Source organism: Sinohyriopsis cumingii, unplaced genomic scaffold, assembly GCF_028554795.1.
Source record: "Sinohyriopsis cumingii isolate HCF-2022 unplaced genomic scaffold, ASM2855479v2 utg001356l, whole genome shotgun sequence".
In the NCBI taxonomy this organism is placed as follows: domain Eukaryota; kingdom Metazoa; phylum Mollusca; class Bivalvia; order Unionida; family Unionidae; genus Sinohyriopsis; species Sinohyriopsis cumingii.
Window position 1 is genome coordinate 455346 of NW_028315989.1, and position 27370 is coordinate 482715.

A 27370-nucleotide genomic window follows, 5' to 3' on the forward strand; every position below is an offset into this window, starting at 1 on the left:
TGTGTCTGAAAAAATAGAGACAATGCAAGGTATACAGTTCTCACTCTAATTCCTATCATCGTCCCATCATTCCATGTAATTTTAATGTTTGTTGATGGGATTAGCGATGCACAATTGTATCTAAGTTTGATTCTGAAATGTTAAGGATTAGACAAATTTCGCAGTGCGTATCAAAATTTTCTACCAGTTCATTAAGCTACAGTCAATGAGATCAAACTATGCAACAATAGATTATCTAATAATTTTTTTAATGTTATATGTCTTTGATAAAAAGGAGAAAACCGGCTATTAATAAAAAGCGTGTCGATATTTTTTAGATAATACATTTTCATTTATACAATAAGTTTGGCTATGTAGCACTCATTAGATAAACTATAGAATCAAAAATGCGTTTGAGAGACACTTTGTTTTTATAATTATCTGTACAACGCCATAGTTCTACGTAAAACTGGTAACACAATCTGCATGGAGCAAATAATGCATCGGACGACCTTTGTAGAAAACGATCAATTCTGCTGTCATGTTATGAAACATTTGAATACTTAATGTGCACATCCAATTCAAGAGACTACATAAATGCTTGGATCATGCGCGCAGTGCAGACGCTGAAGCCAAATTTCATAACAGAAAACTATTTGTGTGAAGGAAAAGAATCCAAAGGTAACGTCTACGCTGCCTGTTTGTGTGTCTTTCTCTCTTTATATATATATATATATATATATATATATATATATATATATATATATATATATATACATATATATATATATATATATAGAGAGAGAGAGAGAGAGAGAGATAAAGAGAGAGATAAAGAGAGAGTGAGATGGATAGATATGTGTGTGTGTGTGTGTGTGTGAATATATGTACGTCCATATGTGTGTGTATCAAGTAGATTACAGCAATCCTTTCATATAACACAATTAATGACTGAAAAACATTTGTTTATTTTTCTTCAAAACAATCGTCATTTGGCACAAGCCATACATATAAATGGGACAGAATTTACAATTTGATACGAGGTTTAAATATTAGCAACTGAATGTCTATGTTTTCATAACTTGTTGTGATTCTCTACATTAAATCACATATAGATATTTAAATCATATTTCTGTATCGATATATGTAAATAAGGCTGCTTAGCTTGTTGCAAATTATAAGAAAAGAAGCAATTTTTAAAGCAATCAATCATAAGTATGGCGTTCTATCTAATTTAAAAGTAAACAAATATGTTACATTATTGTTATATACACTACTAATTGCATATCATTTTGATTCTGTTATAAATATTATTAGATTCACAACAGTTATTTGTTATTTTAGGCATTCTACATCCGTTGAATTACTGTAAACTGTTGTTTATGTACCCAAAATATCCATTCTCTTATCGTTTTCTGTTTTTATAATTATTGCTAGATACCAGACAGCACTTGTCCTATCAACTGCATCTATTAGTATATATTATGAATATATTGAAGCAATTTTCTTTTTATTATTAATTTTAAATAACTGCTGGCCCTTTTGCTATTTGTATTAATTTGAAATATCTGGACGCCCTTTTGCTATTTCGCATTAATTTTAAATATATGGATGCCCTTTTGCTATTTGTATTAATTTTAAATATCTCGTGTCGCTTTCGCTACTTGTTTCAATTTTAATCATCTGGTAACGGTTTTGCTATTTGTATTAATTTTAATTATCTGTTGGCACTTTTGCTATTTGTATTAATTCTAAATATCTGCTTGCCCTTTTGCTATTTGTATTAATTTTAAATATCCGTTGGCCCTTTTGATTGTTGTATTAATTTTAAATATATGGCCCTTTACCTATTTGTATTGATTTAGAGTATCAGGTGACCCTTGTGCTATTTATATTAATTTTAAGTAACTGTTTTCCATTTTGCCATTTGTATTAACTTTAAATAACTGGTTACCCTTTTCCTATTTTCATTAATTTTAAATATATGGATGCCCTTTTGCTGTTTGTATTAATTTTGAATATATAGAAAGAACTTTTGCTTTTTGTATTAATTTAAAATATCTGATGTCCCTTTCGCTCTTTATTTTAATTTTAAATATCTGGACGCCCTTTTGCTATTTTGTATAACTTTTAAATATATGGTAGCCCTTTAACTATTTGTATTAATTTTAAATATCTGGTGGCGCTTTTGCTATTTGTATTAATTTTAAATTTCTTGTGACCCTTTCGCTAGTTATATTAATTTAAAATACCTGTTTGCCTTTTTGCTATTTGTATTTTTGTAAAATACCTAGTGGCTTTTTTGCTATTTGTGTTAATTTTAAATATCTTGTGGCCCTTTCGCTAGTTATATAAATTTTAAATACCTGTTGGCCCTTTTGCTATTTGTATTTTTGTAAAATACCTAGCGGCCCTTTACCTATTTGTATTAATTTTAAGTATGTGGTGGCCCTTTTGCTATTCCAAAACTATTGCATTCGGACTATTGAGACTGTTATTCCGTCGTTAAATGCTGCCAGTAAATGAAACATAAAAGAAATATTTAAGACTTATAAGTAGAAACAATTATATTTTGAGGTTTGATCTATTATAACTTTATTCCTTGGCGAGTGCGTAAATGATTAGCGAAAAGCGCTGTTTGTGAAAGAAAACTAAATGGGTTGAATAAAACAGAGCATGAACTTTAAGGCTGATTAATTTATTTCGTAAAGCAAAAGATATATATAATAATTTGTCAAAATATGCAATATATTTTGGATATACATGGTGAAATTTGTTTTGTGTCTTGGTACAATATCAAAAATTTATATCGTGTGATATTCCAAAAAGTTCTCTGTCTGTATGTCTCTCGTATTCACTTGTAAATTAAAAAATAATCGTTAAGAAATTTAGTTCAGTTATATTTATGAACGCTTCCATTTATAATTTTCAGCACTGAGAACATTCCTGTTAAATTTCATGTCTTTAATGTTTAGCATGTTCAGCGCAGGAAAACTTTGTATATTTCGAAATATTTGTAAAACATAGTACATAAATATAACAAATGAATAATTTTGTTCAATGATAATATTGACTGTCCTTTCGTTTCATTGGAAGCAATAGAGATGTCACCATCATAGCAGAAGCATAACATACTCGAAATTACATTTTCTAAGTAGGATTGATTTTCGGGAAAGCGACGTCAGGCTTGAATTTAGTAAATTCTGATAAAGAGAATATACAACAGATGGATTTATTAGAGTTAGTTTTCGTGTTATATGGGACACGATCACATGTAGGCATATTGGAGCCGATGTAGTTAGAGTGCTTTCATATTTTAACTTTTAATCGTAAAAAAGGTTGACTTCATCATATCCTCAATGAGAGTGTCCCGCACAGGGACTGAAATTAATAGCTGATCATAGCTGATCTGGTTGTGGGATTCGAATTCACACGCTTTCGGTTGTGAGCTCGACACGCTAGCCGACTAGACAATGCAGCACAATACCATAAATGGAAAATACATGTTCTTTATTATATTCGTTTAACACCATTGATTCCCCAATGAAAACAGTTGGGTGATTGGATCAAACTCGATTCAATGTTACGTTTATTCAATCTTACAAGCAGTATTACTACGTTGAAAGATCAAAAGATTTTGAACGTAGATGCTGAAACTAAAGCTGAGATTCTTTCACACACACACACACACACACACGAGACGAGAACCCTCCAAGAAAATACATTCATGGTAGTCGATAAGAATTGTGGGAAGGCTAGTCCATGGTAAATCTTGATCATGGATTCAGGAGTTAGGATTCATTTCCTTGAATTCTTCAATCTCTCTGATATATTTTGTTTAATATACAAAAGTACACGTATCTTGACCATACTTTTTAGACACATGGTATCACAGGAGACGAAAAATAATTCATCAGTAATGACCGTTTTAATGATAGTAGATGAACCAAGGTATAAAAACCTGACAATGAAAGACTTCTATCCGCTTTAAAATGTATTGCTACCCTAAGATACTTCTTTTATTTTTATATATATTTTAATGCATCCAAGCAATCTTACGTATGTACGTCACTAAATTGGAAGAAAACATCCAGTCAGAATGAGTATGTTGAATGGTATTATAAAGTGTTCATTTGATTCAGACCACGGTAAATTTTCGTGCACGTAGTGACGTTGGCGGAAGAGACCGAATCGCACATGCTTACTTTGTCATCCTAGTCAAAGGTATAGGCGTTGAACTTAAACTGGTTATTACTCTTTCGACTTTAATGCTATATTCATCGAATGCAAGTAGTTTTCTTAATTAGTTTGCAAATCTCATGGAAAAATCAAAGAAAAGAATAATTTAAAGAATGATTCTCCTAAGGACTATAACAGGATGCAACATCAGCGTGATGGCCCAATCATTTTAGTTGTATCTAATAGTCAGATGACTTATGTATCTTGCTTCCAGGTGTTTTCGTATTTTATTTTAAGTCTAGGTCTTTAAACAGATATGATGTATGGTGTGTATTACATCAGCGAAAATGCAATGGTCATGTCTATACATACTTGGTTATGTATAATTTATGTTCGTGTTTTGATTTTATAGAATTTGTCAATTCTATTTTCAAATGTTTTATAGAAGATGGTGAAACATTTTAATCTAGTTGATTTCGTAAATAATAGTCATTATATATCAAGATAATTCGATCTTATTGGTATCAAAAAAGCTACACACATAGTTGTCATATTGTTTTCTGGTAATATTTAATATAATTTATCACATCTCATCTTTGATGTTCTGTACGCTGAATTGGAGGTCAATAATCCCGTTGTGGCAACGGTGAATGTCTTGGAATCGGTGTGGAAGCCATTTTGTTGTACATGTTTTGGTCGGAATTGTTTTGATTTTCTACGGTCTCACACTATATCTTACAACATTATTCATAACAAAATGTCCGAAAGAAGGAACTATACATTAACTTTTATTAAATCCATGGTTGCATTGGAATAAAAACGCCGGCATTATTACCATAATTACATCAGTTAGCTATATTAAAAATGCATTCATATTTTTGGATGTTAAGGTACCGTTCTGGAAAAAAATTTATAAGGGGAATTTGACAAAAATAGGTAACTTTATCTAAATGTAGAATATAACAAGAACGAATCGTTCTTTCAGTTTTGAATATTTTCAATTAGAATCATACGGAGCAATAACATAGATTGTGTCAATATTGTATATGCGCTTATGTAACAATGTACTTTCCTCTTCCAAAATAGTGTATACTATGTTGACAAAAAAAGGATTGTATCAACCTTTCGACTCTAGTTGGAATGAAATAGACATGTTGTGAGGGCTGATTCATGAACGAATTAATATAATACACATCAATTTACTTGAAACAGTTGAACTTTGTATTCAAAAGACGCATGAACGCAAATTACGGTTCATACAGCTTAATATATAGCGAAAGCTGAAATCAATAAAACCGAATTCGTTGTTGCTTGCAGCTTCATACCCAACTCTAATACTTTATTATGGTTTTAGTAAACGTTAGAGATGAGGATTTGATTAATTTAACATATGTACCTTCTGTAAGGGCATAAATCAAGGCACCGTTATTCTACAAAATTTCTGGTACCATATATTCAGGATGCTGAGATGAGTATTGTAGCTAACTGGCATTACCAACAAATATAACTTGATTTGCACTGAGTGCGAAATCATGCTGATACGATATACCTTTTAGAGAAAACTTTGACAAATGAATACTGAATTTGCTTAGTTACCATCTGGAAGTGTGGTAATCAAATAAACCAGTTACCATCTATATCTACATAGATTTGAAAATGATTCCCAAAGAAACAGAACAAATCGAGTTCCAAACATCCATGAATCTTTAAATCAGTGATTTTTAAAGTATACTAAGCACGCCATTATGTCTACTCCTATTAATCATATTTCAGTTACGGTCATGTCAATTCATACGCATTTGTATATTGTTTGAATTATAATGAAGTTAGGTAAGGCCGGGGAATCCAAATACCATCTAAGGAGACTCTGTTTCCATTCATTACATTGATTTTAACCACATCAACCACAACTGTCTGTGTCAAGTAATGTCTGACTGAATTTATGTCCAAACAAACGCAAAGAATTCTTTGTGATATAGCTGCGTAGATCTGCTCTTCGGGAAGAAGCCTCCAGCCATACATGTTCCTCACAGTTAACTGTTAACGTTCCGAAATCCTATGCCAATATGACTGCGATAGCAATAACAACATCCTTCGACATTTAAAAGAATTAAATTATTCAGTCTATACAAGGTTGTATTGTCGCCCCTTCTACGTCATTGAGGATATTGGTTATTGGTTCTACTACTTTATGTAGTTATACCTAGTTGAAAATGACCATGTAATTTTGCCGTCATTTTTTTGAAACTTAATACTTGATGGCAGGAGATTACACACTATTCCCAGGGCTAAATTCCTTTTTGTTCGTATGACGACCATAATTTATTCCTTGATTGTTTTTGCTAATTCAGCGGATTATCTTTCAAAAGAATTCGAACGTGAGCCAACGTGAGCCAACGTTTCGCGCATATTCACAACATGCGCCACAGATGACTTTATGACATCCTCTCCTCCCGTAAACTTGCTGGTAAAATTTGTAATAGACTTTGAACCGGTAAACCTTGCAACATCTCTCATGTTGGACTTTGCGGTATGCAAATAATAAACATGGCAATATCTCATCTTATTCATTCGTGTTGTCTGCACATAACTTCTGCAAACTTGATTACACTGTTCGGTTAAAGGGTTCTATATTTGTATTTGCTCGCAGGGGAAAAAGCTTTGTCATAACACCACGGATACTCAACAGATCATACAGCTGTTTTAATAAAGTGTTAGTGAAGTTGGTCCTACTTTTAATATGGCCCTTGGAATACCAATTCGGCTAAGCAACTCCATCAGTGCTTTAGCCAGACATGTTGCCTTAATATCGTTCAGAGGAAAGTTTTTGTAGTAGCATGATCAAACACCCCCATAATGTCCATATGTCCAGACGTTGTTCTTGAAAACAGCCTAGCAATATAAACTGAAAGTATTGTTTTTGAAACAAATCTGTTATCACCAGTGGGTTAACCATTTAGTGTTTGGTTGGTTGTTTTTCACTTGCTACGTTACATTCTTAACGTTCGTGTTGTTAGTACAGAGCTTACATTGTCTTGTTTACGAAAAAAACTGGTTAGAATGTAACGAATGTAATCTTTTGTAGCACTGCAGTTTATCTAAGGCTTTTTTGTTCAAAAGTATGTGTCTGGTCTTGCGATAATGTTGTTAGGTAATATTCTTTAAGAAGAAAGATAATTGGGTCACAACCAACCAATAATTTCTGTATTTATTAATCAATCCTGGCCATCTGTACATAACACGTCTAAGTAGTTTTCTTCTTCACACTCAACACCTCAGCTTTGTGATCGTTTTATAAAGCGGTCAATCAATTCATTCCCAAACGCCATGTACGTAGCAAAAGCGTTCCTTCCTTGTCTAGCTTCATCTATCAAAAATGTTCTTAGCTGTGATACTTTCAAATCCTTGGACCATTTAGCCTGCTTTACAACTACTTCCCACTCAGCATGAAAGGTCCAGATATCTTATACTCGTTCATGACCATATGCTTGAAGTTTTACCTAACACGGCAATGAATGAAAACACGTTTTCATTGTTGCATTTTGTGTTGCTTTTATTTTTTTTAGTTGAATCTATAATTGCCTCATTTCCAAATCATGTTCCATTCTCAAAGATTCTCTTTTGAACTTCAATTTGGACGTTTTATTCATAATTCATGCTCATTTTATTATAACTCTAACTCATTTTCAATCTTCTTTGATACAAGTTTTCGCATTATTTAATTGTGTGTTATCAAGGTGAAGGTCCTTGTACTGCCACTTTTTTTTCTTCTAGTTCATCATATAGCATATTTTTCTCCATTAACTTCGTTGTGACCAGAAACAGACATGTGGGTAACCTATATGCTCATGCTGTCAGTTCTGTCACTGTATCCAGAACCAGTTGTCTAGATTTTTTATTTATTTATCGCATTTCTGGGCTTATACATGTACACTCGTGGTAGTGATGCACAACATACTTTTATCGTTTAATAACTGCACGTTCCACACTATGTATAACCTGTCACTGCATGAAACGTGTACAACTTAGCTCGATCTACAGCTCCCAGAATTGTCAAATAGAATCCTATCATAATAATAAACAATCCCCCTCCCTAAAAAAATAAATGGCTTTTAATGGAATCTCTTTCGGGTTCAAAGAACACAAAACACTAAGGCTGTTCTTTGATAACGGTAGTTTAGTCAACTCAAACTGAACAGGTTGCTTCGTGTTCTGTTATAATCAACGGGTCAAATACATGACCTGGGTTTGCTACTCTAACATTTTTTGCATCATTATGTTAACCAGATACCTCCACACATTAGGATAGAGTGTTTGTGCTTCATATCAATTTTCAGGCATTTAAAAGCATATGCAGAGACAAATGTTTTTTAATGATCTCATAATTGTTACAATGCTTATTATTTATGGCTTGTTGATTTAATTGCTTTAAAATCATTGGGAGAGGTTTACAGACTTTTCTAAATAATTTATGCTAATCGATTTGTGTAGAATTTTCTTGCATATAGTAAAATGTAAACTTGAGGGGGGTATTATACAGAAGAAAATAAAATAAGCACGTTAATAGCAGTAATACGTATTCTGTCACTAGTGCATTGCTTCTAAGAATGAAGTCTCCATTCAAATCTTATGATTTATTCCTTCAATGATCATGCAAAGTTCTTGAGAACGTTGAAGAAAATGAGCACACACCAATGTGACTGTACGTCATAAGCTCATGCAGGATACATCTTGTCCTTTTCATGGACTTTGCGCTTGATAATACCTGTGCAATTTCGTTCCGTAGACATTCCTTCGTTTTCTTTTTTTGCACTTTTTTGGGCAGAATTGTCTGCATTTCTGTTTCGTATAAACGATATACCTCCTGGTCTCTTGTCAGTCTTGTGGATTTTGTTGCGCTATGCTAAGTAACAAGTGGAGCTATCTTTAAATTATGCAATTCATTTCCGTTGTCAGGGAAAGCAAATCATAACTTTTCAAGTTTCTGATAGGCGTTTCCCTCAATTGTATTACAGGAATATGTTTTACAGGAATATGGATATACGATTTACTTTCCGGGAAACGTGTTTTCCTGAGTTCTAATATTTCGTACTGAAATATTGTTCACATTATTATTTACTGAAATATTGTTTGGAGTAATTTTACAATTCAGGGGCAAATGTTTCAAAGTATATAAATGTTTATGCATACTAGGTCCTTTGGGATACCCACCTACATGATTAATTTGCAAACAATGTGTACAGACGTACGGCTATAGCTTTTGTTGTCTATAGTCTGATAAAATATGAGATATTTTGCCGAGATAGGTGAACCTCCAAGGAGCGGAAGAAAGGATTTTCGTCATTTTTATCTTGCATTGGTGACAATACTCCCCTCTGAGGAATTATAATCCTTCTCTTTATTGGAAAAAAACAATTCTTCGTTGGGCAAAGAAGGTAAAAAGTCACGCGGGACAAAAACCCATATCCAAGCACTCTTAACTCTCGTTATGGACCAGTCAACGCCTCATATGGTTAGATCCTTGGTGACCCCCAAGAAAGAGAAGACGTCCGGCTACAGTGAGTCGTCAATCCATCCCCAAAACATCATTGCAGGACAAACAGCGATCTCGCTCTAGATTGTGTGATGAGGGTTCTATTGTCTGATATGTGATGACTGTGAATGCGAAAGGTAGATTGTGCTTCTTTAAAAGCGAAAGCAGGGTTATCGATCCATTTCATCTAATGAGAACCTTTCCATCGCATTGTTGATGCAGCCAGACACTAATCATATGTTGTGCGGCACTATTCTTCAGTCAATGGAATACAAGCTATGCACCATATACAAGCAAACGATCGATACCATCTCATTGTTTCTGTGCTATCATTCAATCCCAATGGTGCCTGGGAGCGAGAAGGGGATTGGGTTGCTATCTTTCCTTCACTATGAACCTTTCAAATCCGTACAAGATGTAGGCATTTCCTTTCCTGGGAAGTGAATGTTCCTTATCCGCTCATATCGCCATTGATTTCCATGCCCTGGCCTAAAACATATTGGGTTCTGGATAACGCTGACCAGTTTCGTGTGCTCAAGAGGGGTTATCATTGTTTTATCAGGATGGATAAGAAGAGTTATCGTGCTCCAGGAAACGCCTACTACTAAGGGTAGTCAGATGATTCCACGTCATGTGTTAAGGGATGTCCTTCTTTCAAAGGAGATTCGTTTGGATGGGAGATCAGGCATACACGCGGAAACTAAACCAGCAAGGCATTGCTTGTTTATGTAAATGGTGCTATAGGTAAAGCTACCTCGAACGTCTTGTTTTACCATATTAATAACCGTCTAAGGCAGGTCTCCTGGAGGCCTAACACTCCTCTGAGATATGATGCTTCAGTGGTGCTAGACGATTTGAGGTACTATCAACGTTCCGGTGGCCTAGCGGTTTAAGATTCCGCCTCGGATGCGGCAGTTCACGAGTTCAAACCCAGCCTAGTTATTAACTGCTGCATCGCTAGGCGCTCAGCATTAGAGTTTAGTGTCAAAAATGGTATCTGTGCTATTTGTCCTAAAGGTGATCAAGCTAGACTTAAAACTCAGACATCAACAGATATTGTGTATTTCCATCGTATAAATAGTTCAAGCAAATTCATATATTTCTAAAAGTTGTGCGAATTATATCTTTAAATGCCGTAGGCGCTGCAACCCTGTTTTGTTTCTGCGGACATTTTGTATGATGAGTTGACGCGCTTGATAAAATAAGATTCCTGGCATGATTAGCGACAGTTAAATTTACGATGAAGATCAAAGAAATGAATTCATTTTGAAAACAAAAATATCTGATACTGTTTCTGCGAGCTGTACATTTAATTACATTACTAATCTGTTTGTGGACTCCATGTATGGACTCACGGACATTACAGCTGAAATAAAACCCATTACGCTTTCCAGTCTGCCTTCATGGTCCTTAACATGATTACAAGTCCGAGAACCGTAACCGATGCTGATTGTATATCTCATTTATGCCAGGCTTAATGAAGTGTTGAAGTGTGATAAAATGATAACTGACAGACACCAAAACAATACAAAATAAATCACAAAGTGTCCAAGCAGTGCTAGATCTATCTGTCTGACAGCAGTGTGTGTAGCCGGGCGAGAGTTTCAACTTTTCCATGTCAATTATATACGTACGAAGGCAGTAATGATTAATACGTATCAGATGCCAACTATTGTTAATATCCACAGACAATAAGGCAGTAATGATTTATGCATATTAGATCTCAGCATCTGTTAATATCAAGAGACCTTAATGCAGTAATGATTTATGCGTATTAGATTCATACTACTGTTAATATGCACAGTCCATACAGCAGTAATGGTTTATGCATATTAGACGCCAGCTACTTTTCAAATCGACATACCATAAGGCAGTAATGATGTATGCGTATTAGATGTCAGCTATTGTTAACATGTACAGACCGTAAGATCTGGATTATCCTACTTTTCTCGACCTACAATATGTAGACGAAATCAAAAGGACAGAGAAAATGTTTTATAATTAATTGATGTTATGAATGATGGACACACAAATGGACAGCCGTCACATATGGCCATGTACCTTCGATAGCATAAATCTCTGTATATGGTACATTCGATGCTTAGATCACGTGACCTATCATTGTGAAAGTTCCGTATATATATATATATATATGTGTGTGTGTGTGTGTGTGTGTGTGTGTGTGTGTGTGTATGTGTTTATTAGTTACACTTCTTGATATTCTATTTCCAATTTCAGAAAATGAAACTCAAAATTGTGTCTATCCTGGGAACCATCATTGTATTGTTCCATGTATCGGACACACGGCCTCAGATCATTGATTTCCCAGAAGTAGATGAGGATGAGGTAGGGTCACGTATGAACCATATAAGACATATACACACACACACACACAGACAGACACACACACTAGACGGGGATAAAGAGATAAGACCCATTGAAAAATAAGCCTTTAAAATCTCCTTATGCAATTTGCAAAATACGAGAAGCAACGTTCTTAGATATTATATTTGAAATGGTGTTGTAAGAGTATTTGCAGAAGATCTATTCAGATATATTTTTAATGGTGTTGTAAGAGTATTTGCAGAAGATCTATTCAGATATCATATTTGTAATGGTGTTGTAAAAGTATTTGCAGAAGATCTATTCAGATATTATATTTGTAATGGTGTTGTAAGAGTATCTGCAGAAGATCTATTCAGATATTATATTTGTATTGGTGTTGTAAGAGTATTTGCAGAAGATCTATTCAGATATTATATTTGTAGTGGTGTTGTAAGAGTATTTGCAGAAGATCTATTCAGATATTATATTTGTAATGGTGTTGTAAGAGTATCTGCAGAAGATCTATTCAGATATTATATTTGTAATGGTGTTGTAAGAGTATCTGCAGAAGATCTATTCAGATATTATATTTGTATTGGTGTTGTAAGAGTATTTGCAGAAGATCTATTCAGATATTATATTTGTAGTGGTGTTGTAAGAGTATTTGCAGAAGATCTATTCAGATATTATATTTGTAATGGTGTTGTAGGAGTATTTGCAGAAGATCTATTCAGATATTATATTTGTAATGGTGTTGTAAAAGTATTTGCAGAAGATCTATTCAGATATTATATTTGTAATGGTGTTGTAAGAGTATTTGCAGAAGATCTATTCATATAATTAATTTAAATCTGAATATAAACTCAGGCTCTATTGTATTATATCTTCCAAAGATGAGCCTGAATGCAAAATCATGTTCAAATGTACCATACCACTCAGGCCAAATTTAAACTCGAATGCAGATTCATACTGTAGTGTATTATATTGCATACATGCATACATATATATATATATATATATATATATATATATATATATATATATATATATATATATATATATATATATATATATATACATACATACATACATCCATCCATATATATATATATATATATATATATATATATATATATACACACACACACCATACAAAGCTATCCAAGGGATATAAATGTTTCTGTTGTATCAATATACCATAGAAAGATATCCAATGGCTAACAGTGTAGTCTGTCTATATAAAGTCATTATTTGAGGACACGGTATTACCATCTTTAGACGATGCAACAAAACTCAAATATTAAAGGATTTCAAGTCACAATACAGAAGTAGACTCATTCTGTAATTTCATTCATGGAAGACAAAACAGTTTTATTCAAATATCGTCTGCGTTGTAAATTTATCAGCTGCATACAGATTACTAGCTATTTTGTGAAGTCAGGAGTCAAGGTCGATTTGTAACTGTAATCTCTTGTATCTGTCACAATCTATATTATTGTTAGTTGTCATCGGGATTCATATGACATCTTATAGGCAGTGCGGGTTGGACAATATAATGATTGTCCAAGTTGTAATCGTAATTTAGATAAAGAGATCACTGAATGATCACTGAATGCTCAACTTGATATGATTTATATTGGCGCCTCTAGTGGAGCACAACATCCTTTATTGCGCCAGTCTCATTATTAACATACCCTACATAGCACGGCACGGTATATTTATCAACTAAAATTGATGTAGCGTGCATTCATCCATTAAAGTTTGCCTGCGCGTCAGGACAATAGTGGCTATATGGTTCCGGTCTATGTATAATTCTAATTCTGATCATGGGAATTCAGCAGCCTTTAATTATTGTAATAATGTGTGAACTGGATTTTATACTATCTTACGCCTATGTTTTTCTCAGTTTTTATGTTTTAGTATTTGTATTTAAATGAACGATATTTCTCTGTTAGAAAATAAATAATGTGATCCCAACTTGTACATTTATTGTCCAGTGGTAATTGCTGGCAAAGCCTCATTTATATTTAGCCTGAAGTTCAACGTCAAGCAATTTATTGTGGGTTGCTGTGACTTATATTAGATGACCAAATTCGTTACCGAGATGGTACGGGTAATTTATTTTGCTCTAAATAAGCTTCTTGTATTGCGTGCCGTAAAACACTAATACCAAAAGAATGACTTTTTATTTGAAACAATTTGCTCGAACTGAAACTATTTCTGGAGGAAAAACGCCTAAAACCCAGTAATTTTAAAAATTTTCTAAGCCTTAAAATTTCACGTACGTTTGGGCATGATGTAATTTTGTGAAATGGATTCTCAGTTAACTATACTTCTCGAGGTAATTTATTTTCCGTATATTGTGGCACAGCTAATGACAAAATTGAGAACAAAATGTTATTTACATACATCTTGTCTATGTCACTGTTGGTGTGCTTCTCATAACTATTATTTAATTTTTTTTAAACTTTATTTAATTTAATTTATTTATTTTTTCAAGAAGGAAGTTATGGCCGCAGACAAACGACCCAGATACATGGACCCAATTGACCTCTTGACCTTTAAAGACCAGCTCCTTTATAACATGAAATATGTAAGTACACTTGTTTTATTACACATATTGTCAAAACTGAGTGGTGTTAAAGTTTAACTATCTCAAATAAAGGTCAGCAAATAATCCCTTTGAAATGTGATATCCTGAGTTATATATCGTTAGATTGGTTCTGTGCTACTCACTTCTAGAGGAACAGTTTGAAACAAGAAACATAAGCCATCTGTAACACATCTATGTCTTGTACTCACATGTTGTATCTTAGCCAGTGATGTGAATACATGTGTTGTTACATACCAATAAAGAAAAATTATTGTGGTTTTCTAGGATGGCGATTCTGTTGTTACACTTTTCTCTCTCGCTTGATGTTTCATACATTGACAACTGAAAACGTTCAAACAGTGCGAGGTAATGTCATTTTCAAGGTACGGTAATATGTTTTGAATCCTAATTTATATAAAAAGATTATGTGAAGGATTGACCACACTTGAAGATGTACATCAACTAAACATCTAAGCTATTTAATGCAACTATGCAAATATGATCATTTGACTTTTACTTTTTATCTTGTCTTGAAATAAGGTCCCTTACGCTGATATTGGACGATAGCTGATAGTTCTGAAGAAGGATCACTCCTGTCTTTGTGTTTGCATATTGTGAGGTTTCCACAAGCATTTGGAATATTTGTATGAAAGTGCATCTTAAAGACCTACCTTTTCATTTTCTCTGTGTTAGCTGCGACTGTGCCTAGTTGTATTTTGTACATAATTCTATACATTTCTACAGTGTTTATAAGCCAAGCTATATCATCTATATATATCACAAGTTTCTATGCACATCAAGTGAGCTATATTTAGCTGCTTTACTGTCTGCATCATATCAAGGCTGTTTGTTGGCGAAACTATGATCACGTTTTATTCGTATCATTTTATCTACTTTCACTGTATGTGTTGATTTACAAATACCCTAAATTACAAATGAAAAGCAGCATTGAGTTAATTTTGTTCTATCAATATGAATATAGTATTATATTGTTCCGATGGTGCAGGAATGACATTATGGACAGAGATAATTATTTGCGTTTCATTTCTCGGTTATACTTATCTTGGATAAATACCTTTATTATTTTCAGTGTGCTGGTAACAGGATCAGCTATAACCATGTGAACTATTATTGACTGATTAAAGGATTCAATATTATTACCAATTCTTAAAGTAGTTCCACATGAATATAATGGTCGATGTGACAGTAAGTTGTCTATGGCTGAGACAAACGTATGCTATGTATATGTAAAGTTCCCAATAACTTTATCATGGGCCCCGATTGGCCGAGTGGTCTAAAGCGCTCTCCGTTACGGATCACTGCCATCCCACCTCTGTCTGCGCTTGTTAGACATTTAGGTAAATTCTTATTATAGTGAGTTAGCTTTGTATGTCCTTGTTTGTTCTTTCTCCTTAATCTGTATCCGCAAGATATACAATATTTTTATCAATGATCTTATTAGTATCATGTATCATATAATCTGGTTTTGTGGAGGTAAAGACATTGAAATCTTCACCAGTAATACACAGGTAGTTTGGATACAGAACTTTATAATGTAAGGATTCGCTTTCACTGAGGGTAAAAATGTTTTCTTCTGCATGTATTGACTATTGATCAGGTAACATATTTACTACACCAAGTTTTCATGAACGGTTGGTATACAAGATGAAAATTGTATCCAGGTAATACTTATTATTTACTCTCGATTTGATAAATATTAACATTATATACTATATGATCATTTACATATACGGCAATACCTCAATTTCATGTATTTATACTGCAATAACGTGTTTCATTAACCTCTATATTTCTGACACTTATTTAACTTGGAAAACCACTTATGTCATTTTTTCCATCAGCCACTTCTCGACCAGTGTCAAAAGATCAAAATGATGCATACAAAAAAACGAAAGTAATGCATTTATGTTACATGTTTAGGCTCTCATAAACAGCAACAATACAAAAAAAATTAAGACAACAAGCTTTGTAAAATTTAACAAATAATTTATTTCTCTTGAAACACAAGGTAAAAATTAGGACAATAACTTATGGTTCTAAGAATTAAATCGAAATATAATCCAAGAATAATCATAGAACTAAGAATTAGAAGTCCTAACAATAAAATGTTCTAATAAATTTGAGTTCCTGTCCCGATGAAAATCCAAAATGGAAGGGAATGACCTAACCTGAAGTCAGTATAGTACTGAAGTGTCCACGGTTCTTTATTGAACCACATAAAATAATACTCCAGCTTTTAATACCGAATAAAATTTGAATAAATGTCTTTGTCCAAGAATTTTGTATAAGCACTTAAATATTCCCAAGGAAAATAATTAATAATTCCATAAAATATAATTTTAACTCAAACTGGTCAGTAAAAAACTCTTTCGTCCAAGTTTTAAAAAGCCCTACTGATATTATTTCTAAACAAAATCATTATTTAAATCTTGCTACTGCGCAAAACAGACGCATGAATTAGGGTGAACCCTCCGGTAAAATAAGACTTAAGAAATAATTGCTACTCGTTTAATGTCACATCCTCCCACTACAGTCTCAATTTAACTCTATAAATTCCCCACTACGAATGAATACAAATGTTATTTACTTGCAGTCATCAAATAATGTCATCAACTACGTTAGCTTTTAGATACAAAGTTATAATATTAGGTTTTCAAAAAACTGAACTAAATTTCTGGACAATATCAAATGCAGTAAAACTTGCATTACAATAGCATGTAATGGAACAACAAAAATATATACAAAAAATGTGGAACTAACAAGCAATCAATTAAATCAAACTAAATATAAATTAAATCAAATATTCATTACAATCAAAATTCGAAAGATCACTAGATAGTTTTCTATTTAAATCTGAATTATTCCAGATTCAAAAGATAGTTTCACTAATCCTTTCCACATGATATATATAATGCAAAAATCGTTATGATCAGACCCTTGTTAATTATTTATACTTACACTATCCTGCAGTGCATCATTAACCACATACTCAGTTCTATTAGTAAACAGTCTGTCATATTTCAAAGAAGGCTGCTTTAACTTCCCCGAGTGCCTGGATGAAGAAGGGAGAGATAACTGTTCGTGTTTGACACACCCTTTCTGGGACCCTCAGATACCCCAGTAGGTAGTTCAGTTAGCTCTAAAACATTTCAATTATGTCAGTGCCAGCTGCTCCTCTTTTCCTTTCACTTTCTTCCACATAGGTCTAGGTCTTGTTTTGGGCTGTCATGTTCATTTCTCTCTACATTTAAAACAATTATTTTCATTAATTTATGGCCATGGTAATCGTTTCAAATGTAGCATGTACGCTCTTTAAATTTCAATGTTTTAATCGATTTGCCCAATAGTTGCTTTATATATTCTCTTACCGAGCTTTCCATGTCTTTCCTCTTTTCACTCTTGATTTGAGTGATTGTATTACTTGATTATCAAGTTTTTTTCTCGTTCTTCAAAACGTTTTATTGAAAGAACTACCATTAATTCATTGAGATCATTCAGTTTTACTTGTAACTTGCTGTTGTGCGCCTTCAAAATTTTATTTGACCTATTTAGCCTTTTCGTTATATCTTCAAAGCTGTCGATTCTATCGCTCAGGGTTACCATTCACGATCTGTACGAGATTATCTGATTTGTGATGGCTTTCAGAGAGGATTGCTGTTCTGGTTTTTCTTGCTACGAAAATTGTGACAGAGTAAAGTGAGGGGTTGATACCCTCGCTGAATAGGTATGCATTGATACCGACTGAGCCGTGCGTTCATACTTTAACCATTTCCAGTCTGTATGTTTAAAGTCTCTCCGTGTATCGGTGCCGGATCCTCCCAGACTCAAGTATGCATGATTTACTGGTGGCCTCCCATGTCTGCCGGTCTGAGCTCTGGGTTTGATTCGATTCCATGGATAACTTAAATACAAAAAGTAAAATACGGATCGATGAAGAAATATTGAAAACCCTAAGCACAGATAGTGTTGACCGTATCTTCACCGGTTGCAAAATGCAGCCGTTGTTGACCCTTTAAAGCTCGTTGTCCACTCCCAAGCTTAATTTATGTCATACGCTATACAACTGAATGTACTGGCGTGACATATGTACATGTATGCCTTTAGCGTGTATAATGTGCCTAATGTATAAGATTAAACAAACCTTTAAAAGGTCAGAATAGAAGTACTTAATAAGATGCTTCTCAATATATACTTGAAACCATATCTGCAATTTTTTTCAAATTTAATGCATTCCAAAAGAAAGTGAATTTGCTAAATAATAAGCATCAAAATACTCAGTGCGTATCCTAGCCAGCTCACGTATACTAAGATGTTATGTCTATTTGATTGAATTACATTGGGTTTATTATATATTTATTTCAAGACTATAATAAATCTTTACAAGAAGATCTTTAAAGAATTAATATAATGATTTGCTCTTCTAAAACACTGTGTAACTATTATATTAGCAAAAATATCTTAGTCTGCCAAGCAATGACTAGGAAAGAATATCCCGACTTATAGTTATCACGAAAATGCTAAACATGAAAAGAACGTTCACGCTTTAAAAAAATATTTAACTGACCTACTTCTTACGCCATTGCCACTATATATTTGCAAGTTTTCATTTCTCCAAACCAAACAAGCATAATAAAGCAATGAAGCCTTTTAGAAAACTAATACTAGTTTGTGTACTTTAAGATTGACGAGGAAGGCACAGTGAACAAGGAAACCGTGGTTCCCAAGTCAACGACAACACCCGAAGACCGAGTAAAACGGCGAAGCTTGTATAAAACATTGTGTCCATTTCGAAGTGCGACCGACATGAGCTTTGTCTCCTGCTGGAAATATGGTTAGTTGCTATTTCTTAGGCGATCTACATAACATCTACATAAATTAAAACTACTGTTGACAATTCGTCTAGAGTCAACGATGCTTACTAACTGATAGACCACTCAATTAATACGAAGAAATAGGATATGTTTAACTTTTAAAATGTTCAACGTATGCTTCCACTTACATGTCAGACATGTGTATGTGAGACACACATGTTAACCATATTTGAAAACATGTGAAGTGTGCATAAGGATCACATTGTTCACTTCATTGCATAGCAATGATATTTGTTTATCGTATGTCATGATGTCATGGAAATAAAATTAAAAATTCTACCAATTGCATTTAGACTGGTTAAAGTCACATAATGTTCCCTTCCAGTTTGGTTTGGCTATGTTTGTAAACAATGTTCAAAATATACTTAATGCTATTTATTTATTGAGATTTGTTACTATTTCTATTACTGCTTGGACGTCACATTTTACAGGATTCACGAAGTCTATGAACTGCAAGATTGGCTAACCACTATGCATGAATGTCTTTGAACTACACTGAGAGTATTGAATGTGAAAACATTTTCTGTTCTGGTTTGTCATTGAAAAAGGCACATTGCTCAACTTGCCTTGGCACTAAATAACCTACTGATGTTGCTTGTGCCGTTGAGCACCACAACCATACCTTTCTTTTTATCAAACAGATACTGTTGGCATTTTACTGCATATCGGCAGGTATATTATCTATGTGACAGGTTATGCACCACTGTATATACATGTTCGAGTTTTCAAATGGATTATAAAATACAACCTTATTTTTAATACCTGCATAATGTTTTACCTTGTTCCCAAGTATTAGTTGTCTCGAAGGGAACTAGCTATTTGTATTATTGAAATTTCAGCTGATACATCTGTTTAAAACTTCAAACGTATCTTCATGTTTGACATGTGTACAAAATGTTATCAAAGCTTATATTCAACTGAGGTAGCGGCTTAGTGTTTATGTAGTAGAATATGCACGGTCTGGAGGAAACCACCAATGTTGAATAGTCGACCAACTACCATACGATGTGTTAGAACATAGGATAATTGGTATTATCTTTGTGTTATAATATTTTCTAGCAAACTGTTCGATCGAAGCCAAATCCATAATTTATGATGGAGATCAGGTCTGAAAATCATGCACCTATTAGTTACAGTTCGACCGAATCACAAAGGTATTTACTGTTTAATAGTTTAATGAACAAGACAATATTTAATGCGATCAACTACCATACGATGCGCTAGAACGTAGGATAATTGGTATTATCTTTGTGTTATAATATTTTCAACTAAACTGTTCGGTCCCAGGAAACATTTTTTGAATGATAAATTGTCGTATCAGTCTGGATGTGTACACAAATTATGAAAATATAACAGGAAAATGAATATTTAGCGGCACTGGGGTCTCTATTTAACTCAGAAAACAATGCAAACATTGTCTGGTCAAAACGTAAATAATTAGTCATACATCTATCAAATATCACACTTATTTCTACGTTTACATGGGCGATACATGTCTACTTTTACAGTAGCCAATTTAGTCATAGAAAGATCTCCAGGATTGGAGTTCATAAAACTCTGCGATTAATCTTGAGATTGGTTTCCACTCTGCTAGTCAAACTACTATTAAACAGTAAATACCTTTGTGATTCGGTCGAACTGTAACTAATAGGTGCATGATTTTCAGACCTGATCTCCATCATAAATTATGGATTTGGCTTCGATCTCATTAAATATTGTCCTGTTCATCAATGACATATCCGCTCTAAAGCAATGAATGGGAATATTTAATTCCTTATGTATACATTCATTATGGCAGTCGTAAGTGTAGAGTGACGTGATATATCCGCATAAGAAAACTTTGATCTTAATATTAAAACAAATTTGTTAAAGTAGAATGTTTTCGAAATGATTGGTTTTCATTCACAGCAGTGCAAAAAAACCCCCAAAAAACCCAATATTTATTACATATTTGCTTTTTGCACTTTTATATAAACAGGTGTTTAGTTATGCATATCGTGTTGCCGTATTTTTAGCACAACTTACCAACAGCAATTAACCAAATACACAAGTACATAAACGAACAGTGGCAATGTGTAATGGCTGGATCAGAGGATTACTACATGAATACAGATGAATGCTGAAAAGTACATGGAGAAAGAATAAACAAAACGAATATTGCAAATGAGCGTTATACAACTGATTTAAAGGAAACAAACGGAGAGGAGAAAAGAGTGTGGGTTGAGAGTAAAGGGATTACTCTGCACGTCTAAATTGGCTCAAACAGATTAAGTTGTCACTCTAGTTTCATGACATACTTTGAACCGTGACTTCCTCAGCTGAGTACATAAATCACATATATCAATAATAGCTACATTCACGTGAAAGTTATGTATAGAAAGTTTAGCGTCCATAAAAGTAAACAGCGTGACATCATTATAAATTTTTTTTTAAATCATCTATACATACCTATATATACCTACCGCATATAGTTCATTGGCCACTCGTTCAAATATTACATACACACACACGGAATATACATGAGCTCATCCTAGCGGAGCTATATATATATATATATATATATATATATATATATATATATATATATATATATATATATATATATATATATATTCCGTGCATGTGCTTTTCTTTTTTCTTTAACGTATGAGAAAATTATGCAGTGGCACAATATATGTTCACTGCTTGTTTTGTATTTAGAAGCTGAATACTTATCAAAAACAAAGTTATATAATTTAGATTAATATTCAGACGATTATTGTTTTGGCAATCCTATTGCTATGTATTTTGTATAGATGAAAAAGATATTACAACATTTTAGTGTTTAATTTACTTCTCATGTCTTGTCATTTCTTTTTCAGGAAGGTAAAGAAGTTCATCCTGTCGGAGCTTTTTGAAGCAAAAGTGGCCGTGTATTAAGTTAATGTTTTTCTTTTGTTTTTGTTTTCAAGCGAATAATTTTTTTTTTGTAAAAGATTTCAAGCAATTCAGTGGTTATGTTTATATTACATATTTACTTGATTTGTTTGTTTTTGTCACTGTAAGAGTTTCAAATTTGGAAAAAGACCTACTTAATGTTACCAAGAGTCCCAGAGGATGAAATAATACATTACTCGAGCTGTTTATAATGCGTTTATTTTCAATCGTAAACCTTTTTCCTTTTTTTTAAAAGCAAATGAACCCTATTTATGTTAGTGTTATCATGAAGTACCTGATATATCTTTTCCCAACAAGGAATCTCAAATCGCAAAGTGGATGTTTTCGTTACTTTTATTTTATATGAATTTAATTTCCATTCACAGTGTTGATTACGGACGTTTATATCGTGTTCGACATTGACATGACCAAGTAACTAAGTTCAGTTCTTAAAATATGATAAATATGGTAATTGGTTTTGGATATGTTAATTTCTTTTCTTTTCCCCAAACAGTTTAATAAATTGGGTACTTTTAACATTTGCCGTTATCTTCATGTCAGGTTGATATATATTTCTTCGTGCAAAAGAAGGCCGTATATCAAACATTTTATTCTCATCACCAAATACCACGAGTTAATAGTATTGCATAGAACTTCAGATCAGCTACATAATTATGTGTAGTAGGACAACTGGGTCCAAACTACATCCTTTCTGCTACTGACAAGTTTCATTAGATCTGAAAATCATGAAATTTTCTATACCACTAGTCGGCAACAGGCAGAGGTTGTGCAGTGAGGTACAAATTTTAGATACATTCCCATCAATATTTTGAATGATACTTGAAAAGTCTCATATTATTCAAATCCAACCTCTGTGTGGATAAGATTCCAAAACGCGGAAATAAAATGCAATAATTTTAACTCATTTTCAGCCATTTTGATTCAATGGTTATAAAAATAGTTTTAATGAAGTACTTGATTGATCAATGCTCTATACAGATGATGTATAAAAATGGATCTGCCTAATCACTAATGATCTTTCTGACAGAAGTTTTAATTGCTATATATATATATATATATATATATATATATATATATATATATATATATAATAATAATAGTAATAATAATAATAATAATAATTAGTGGATGAAACATTCTCCCGGGCACATCGTCGGCACATTTTTGTAGAATTAATTACCGACTGAAGCTCTCAGTTTGAAGCCGCGTATTATAATCCTGATGACGTGACTTTCATTAATTAATATACTAATTATTTTCTGCACGATGATGTTACATGTATAGTGTGAGAATAAATACAAACAATCTTAAAATTCAAATACGATCGTGCTAAATTATACATTGATTTGGGCAATAAAAGACCTGGTACAAATATATAGAATGATGAATATTTAACATTTGATAGATCCAAAATCATGCATTCCTATAATTTGATATGGACAAAACTTTCGGCAGTCTTTTTTCCATGAACTGAAACAAAGCATGTTCACATATGTGACTTCTAAAGAAAATTGCTAATATTTGTAGAAAATTGAAAGCTATTATTATAATGATATGTGGATGATGATTGAATAGTCAATACAAATTATCTTTGTACATGTACACAATGTTCTTTCTAATGAAAGTCAGTCTTCGATTATTTTAGGAAAACATCTTATTTCTTTTTTATATTAGTTTTGACTCAAACCAAAAATGGTTATGCAAGTGAATTTAAGTAGATCAGTGCTTAAAACTCTCAAAGTCATGTGAAAAATTTAGAATAAATTTAACCTCTGTGTAAGAGAATATCTACTTTGTCGTTTGATAAATATTACTGGGTATGATCTATATAACTAAGTTCTTTTCTTCTCGGTATATTCATATTATTCATATTATTATTATTATTATTATTATTATTATTATTAGTATTAGTATTATTATTATTATTATTATTATTATTATTTCACTGTTTCTAGCGAAATAAACAAGAACTCTTTAACGACCGTGTGTTGGTTTCCATTGATGTATTAGTACTATGAATGTCTTATCTTCCGCCATTATTACAGGTAGCAACACAGGATAAGAACATATCATATGTCAAATGTTTGTAATTCATGTATGTTTCGATAATGACTTTGTAACAACAATACGTGCAGTTACATCAGTTGACAAATAAAGGGAGTATTTGCATTGGTGACAACAAAGTCATGTGGTCAAGTCCAATTGCGTTTATTTCTGTATAACCTATATGGATAACTAACTTCTATAAATAGAGTCACGTGCTAAGTAGCTAGTGAACCACTGAACTGGAAGGCATACACACTACGTCTCTTTAAAACGAAATGAAAACATTGGTTTTACATTTTAGTTAGAAAAGAGGGTAAACTGATTTGACAAAATTAAATAGTACATTTTTGTTGTTATTCTGAATTTAAATAATTCTTTCCTTGACTAGATTTGGAAAAGAAAATCTCTGAAACACTGCAGCTTGTTGCAAATAATTTTAAACAATAGGATCGTACATGGCTTATATTCGTTAAGTTCGCGTTTGAGAGTTGGAGCAGATGAAATAGATTTGTAAAAGAAATGTTTCTTAGAAGAGTTTGATTGTCACATTTAAAGCTGTTATCGAATCTCACGAATGCCGAAGCAACTTTTATTGGGGAAAATGTTCAAAGTTAAGCTACGTTTCTCAATATATCTCATTTTCAGCATAATATGTTATAGGTATATTGTTTCTCTAATTAAGTATCACATAAATAATCAAAATAAATGTCAAATAATTCTCAATTAGAGATTAGAATTTACTATACAAAAAACATCATGGAAAAATACGATCTTCTAATCTTAGGGCAAGGGCAAATGAGCAAAAGATATTCTACGAGTATCAAAGATATAACATTTTCTCAGGAAATATTTTGGCCGTTGTTATTAACAATACAAACAGAGCATAGTTTGGTGTAAATACACAAACAGGGTATAAGACGAAAGTGAAACAGAATGCCCATAAAAAATAGGTTTAAATGTTTAGAAACAATTTCATCTACACGCTGTGCTGCAGCGACGTCCCAGATGGAATGCGAGTGTTTCACGTTAACATAGACGTTACGGATAATAATATTGCAAATTTAAGTTAGTGAAACAAATTTTAACCGCATCCGTTATTTGATCTATATGAATCGAACGATCAAAGTATTATCATAAACATTAAAACGAAGGATGTAACCGGAAATTTACAAAACAACGGGATATTTTAAAATATTGGTAAGAAGAATTAAAACTGATTTTGTTTTCTATCTTTCAAGCTGGTTTATGTTTCAAGTTATCCGTGGTTCAAGTCCACTTGGTCTAATTATGGATCACACCAACAAAATAGAACTGACAACAGGCTAGCAATTCTTAATTTAACAGGAAGGTGTTAATTTTAGAACTGCTATGCCTGTAGTTTCAAGAACATTAGAAACATCAAAAGAAATAAAATTTGTATCAATGACAATTGCAGGAACACATTTTAAAATTAAATTTAGTGCAGTTCAATCTGTATCTGATGCACAAAGAAATACCTCTACATCACAATAAACGTTTGACGAAATAATTTTCAGATACGTAAACTAAATTAATTTCTGAATTGTTTTAAATAGGTGAACATTATGTTGACTAAAGAAACCTAAAAACTCTACACAAGTCTGGATATCCAATGCCCATTATTTCACATGGCCTTTGACTTCATTATCCTGGTGAAATAGCAAATGATACCAAATTTAAATCAGCAGTAGGATATTGTAGAATCATGTAAAATAATAAAATTGCTAAAGCTGAAATGAAGGATGGGAACTATTACAATTGATTACTTGACAATAGTTGGAATTCCAGTCATAAAACAGTTGCTTACACACCTCAAATGTTTGTCATGCTCGTTTTATAACTTTAGTTCAGCAAACTCAGCAGACTCCCCCCTCCACCCCGTGTTTTGCCATCTCAGGTAAAATCACTGCTCTGCCACTCTCTTTAAATGCTATCAACAGCTGTTAGCTTTCATCTTTTCACACAAGAGACTCTTCTCTCTGTTGGAAGAAATTAAGAAATAAAATATGGTTACCAAGTCTGAATTTAGACCATTGTGCAAACAGGTTTTTTGTTATGCTTTCCTTCATTCTTGAAACACTCAAATTTATTGTATAGACTATGAATAAATTAATATTATTAAAACATGGTATTCCTATTAAGAAACATAAACAGTATTGGACTCGCAACTCTGTGCTACGGAAAACTGATAAAAGAATAAGAACAAAATCATGTATGTATGTATGTATGTGTGTGTGTATGTATGTATGTATGTATGTATGTATGTATGTATGTATGCATGTATGTATGTATGTATGTATGTATGTTTGTATGAGTATGTATGTGTGCATTTTAACAGCGGAGCTAGGTCCTGATAGTATTACCTAGGAGTACTTCACGAGGAATAAGTTTGCTTCTGTTCAGCTGACTAAGGAGGGGAATGTGGAGTAAACTCTAACTATTGAAGACAAAATGATTAATGTATTAAGAAACATTTAATAAATTCCGTTCATAACCATGACAGTCTTTTTGGTTGCATACAAGGCCAGAATACTATAATTGTCTAGAGGTATAGTTTGCTATATGCTAATTTTACACAAGGTCAGGTTACACAGGACTACTGTACTATAAGATCATTATATTATTACTACTTTAGATTATGAAAAGTATAAACAATTTATAGTTTTTGGATTTAGTTTTGAAAAGGTTTGCTACAGAAGACAAAATATGACGATTATAAAATGTGAAATGTATAATTTGCAAGGAAAACACATCATGAGCTGACACTTTTTATAAAGTATAAACAATTTATAGTTTTTGGATTTAGTTGTGAAAAAGTTTGCTACAGAAGACAAAATATGACGATTGTAAAATGTGAAATGTATAATT

The 27370-nt window shown here is 32.8% G+C and overlaps 1 protein-coding gene across 2 annotated transcripts; it reads left to right on the top strand.

The window, feature by feature from the left end:
• Positions 1 to 571: 571 nt before the first annotated feature.
• Positions 572 to 24282, top strand: LOC149772590 (uncharacterized). 2 transcript variants are annotated; one of them, XM_089947605.1, is made up of 6 exons: positions 572 to 660; positions 11930 to 12037; positions 14517 to 14609; positions 19311 to 19461; positions 20561 to 20655; positions 22363 to 24282. In XM_089947605.1, exons 2-5 carry the CDS (start codon positions 11933 to 11935, stop codon positions 20611 to 20613), a joined length of 402 nt encoding a protein of 133 aa, XP_089803731.1. In that variant the 5' UTR covers positions 572 to 660; positions 11930 to 11932; the 3' UTR covers positions 20614 to 20655; positions 22363 to 24282. The 2 variants fall into 2 exon arrangements, with proteins under 2 accessions (XP_089803731.1, XP_089803732.1); XM_089947606.1 differs by lacking the exon at positions 20561 to 20655.
• Positions 24283 to 27370: the final 3088 nt, after the last annotated feature.

Bases quoted from the DNA above. Each gene is read 5' to 3' on its own strand.
- LOC149772590 (XM_089947605.1), top strand. From the start codon at position 11,933: ATGAAACTCAAAATTGTGTCTATCCTGGGAACCATCATTGTATTGTTC. The intron at 12,038-14,516 runs GTAGGGTCACGT...TATTTTTTCAAG, and splicing joins CAGAAGTAGATGAGGATGAG to AAGGAAGTTATGGCCGCAGA. The intron at 14,610-19,310 runs GTAAGTACACTT...GTGTACTTTAAG, and splicing joins TCCTTTATAACATGAAATAT to ATTGACGAGGAAGGCACAGT.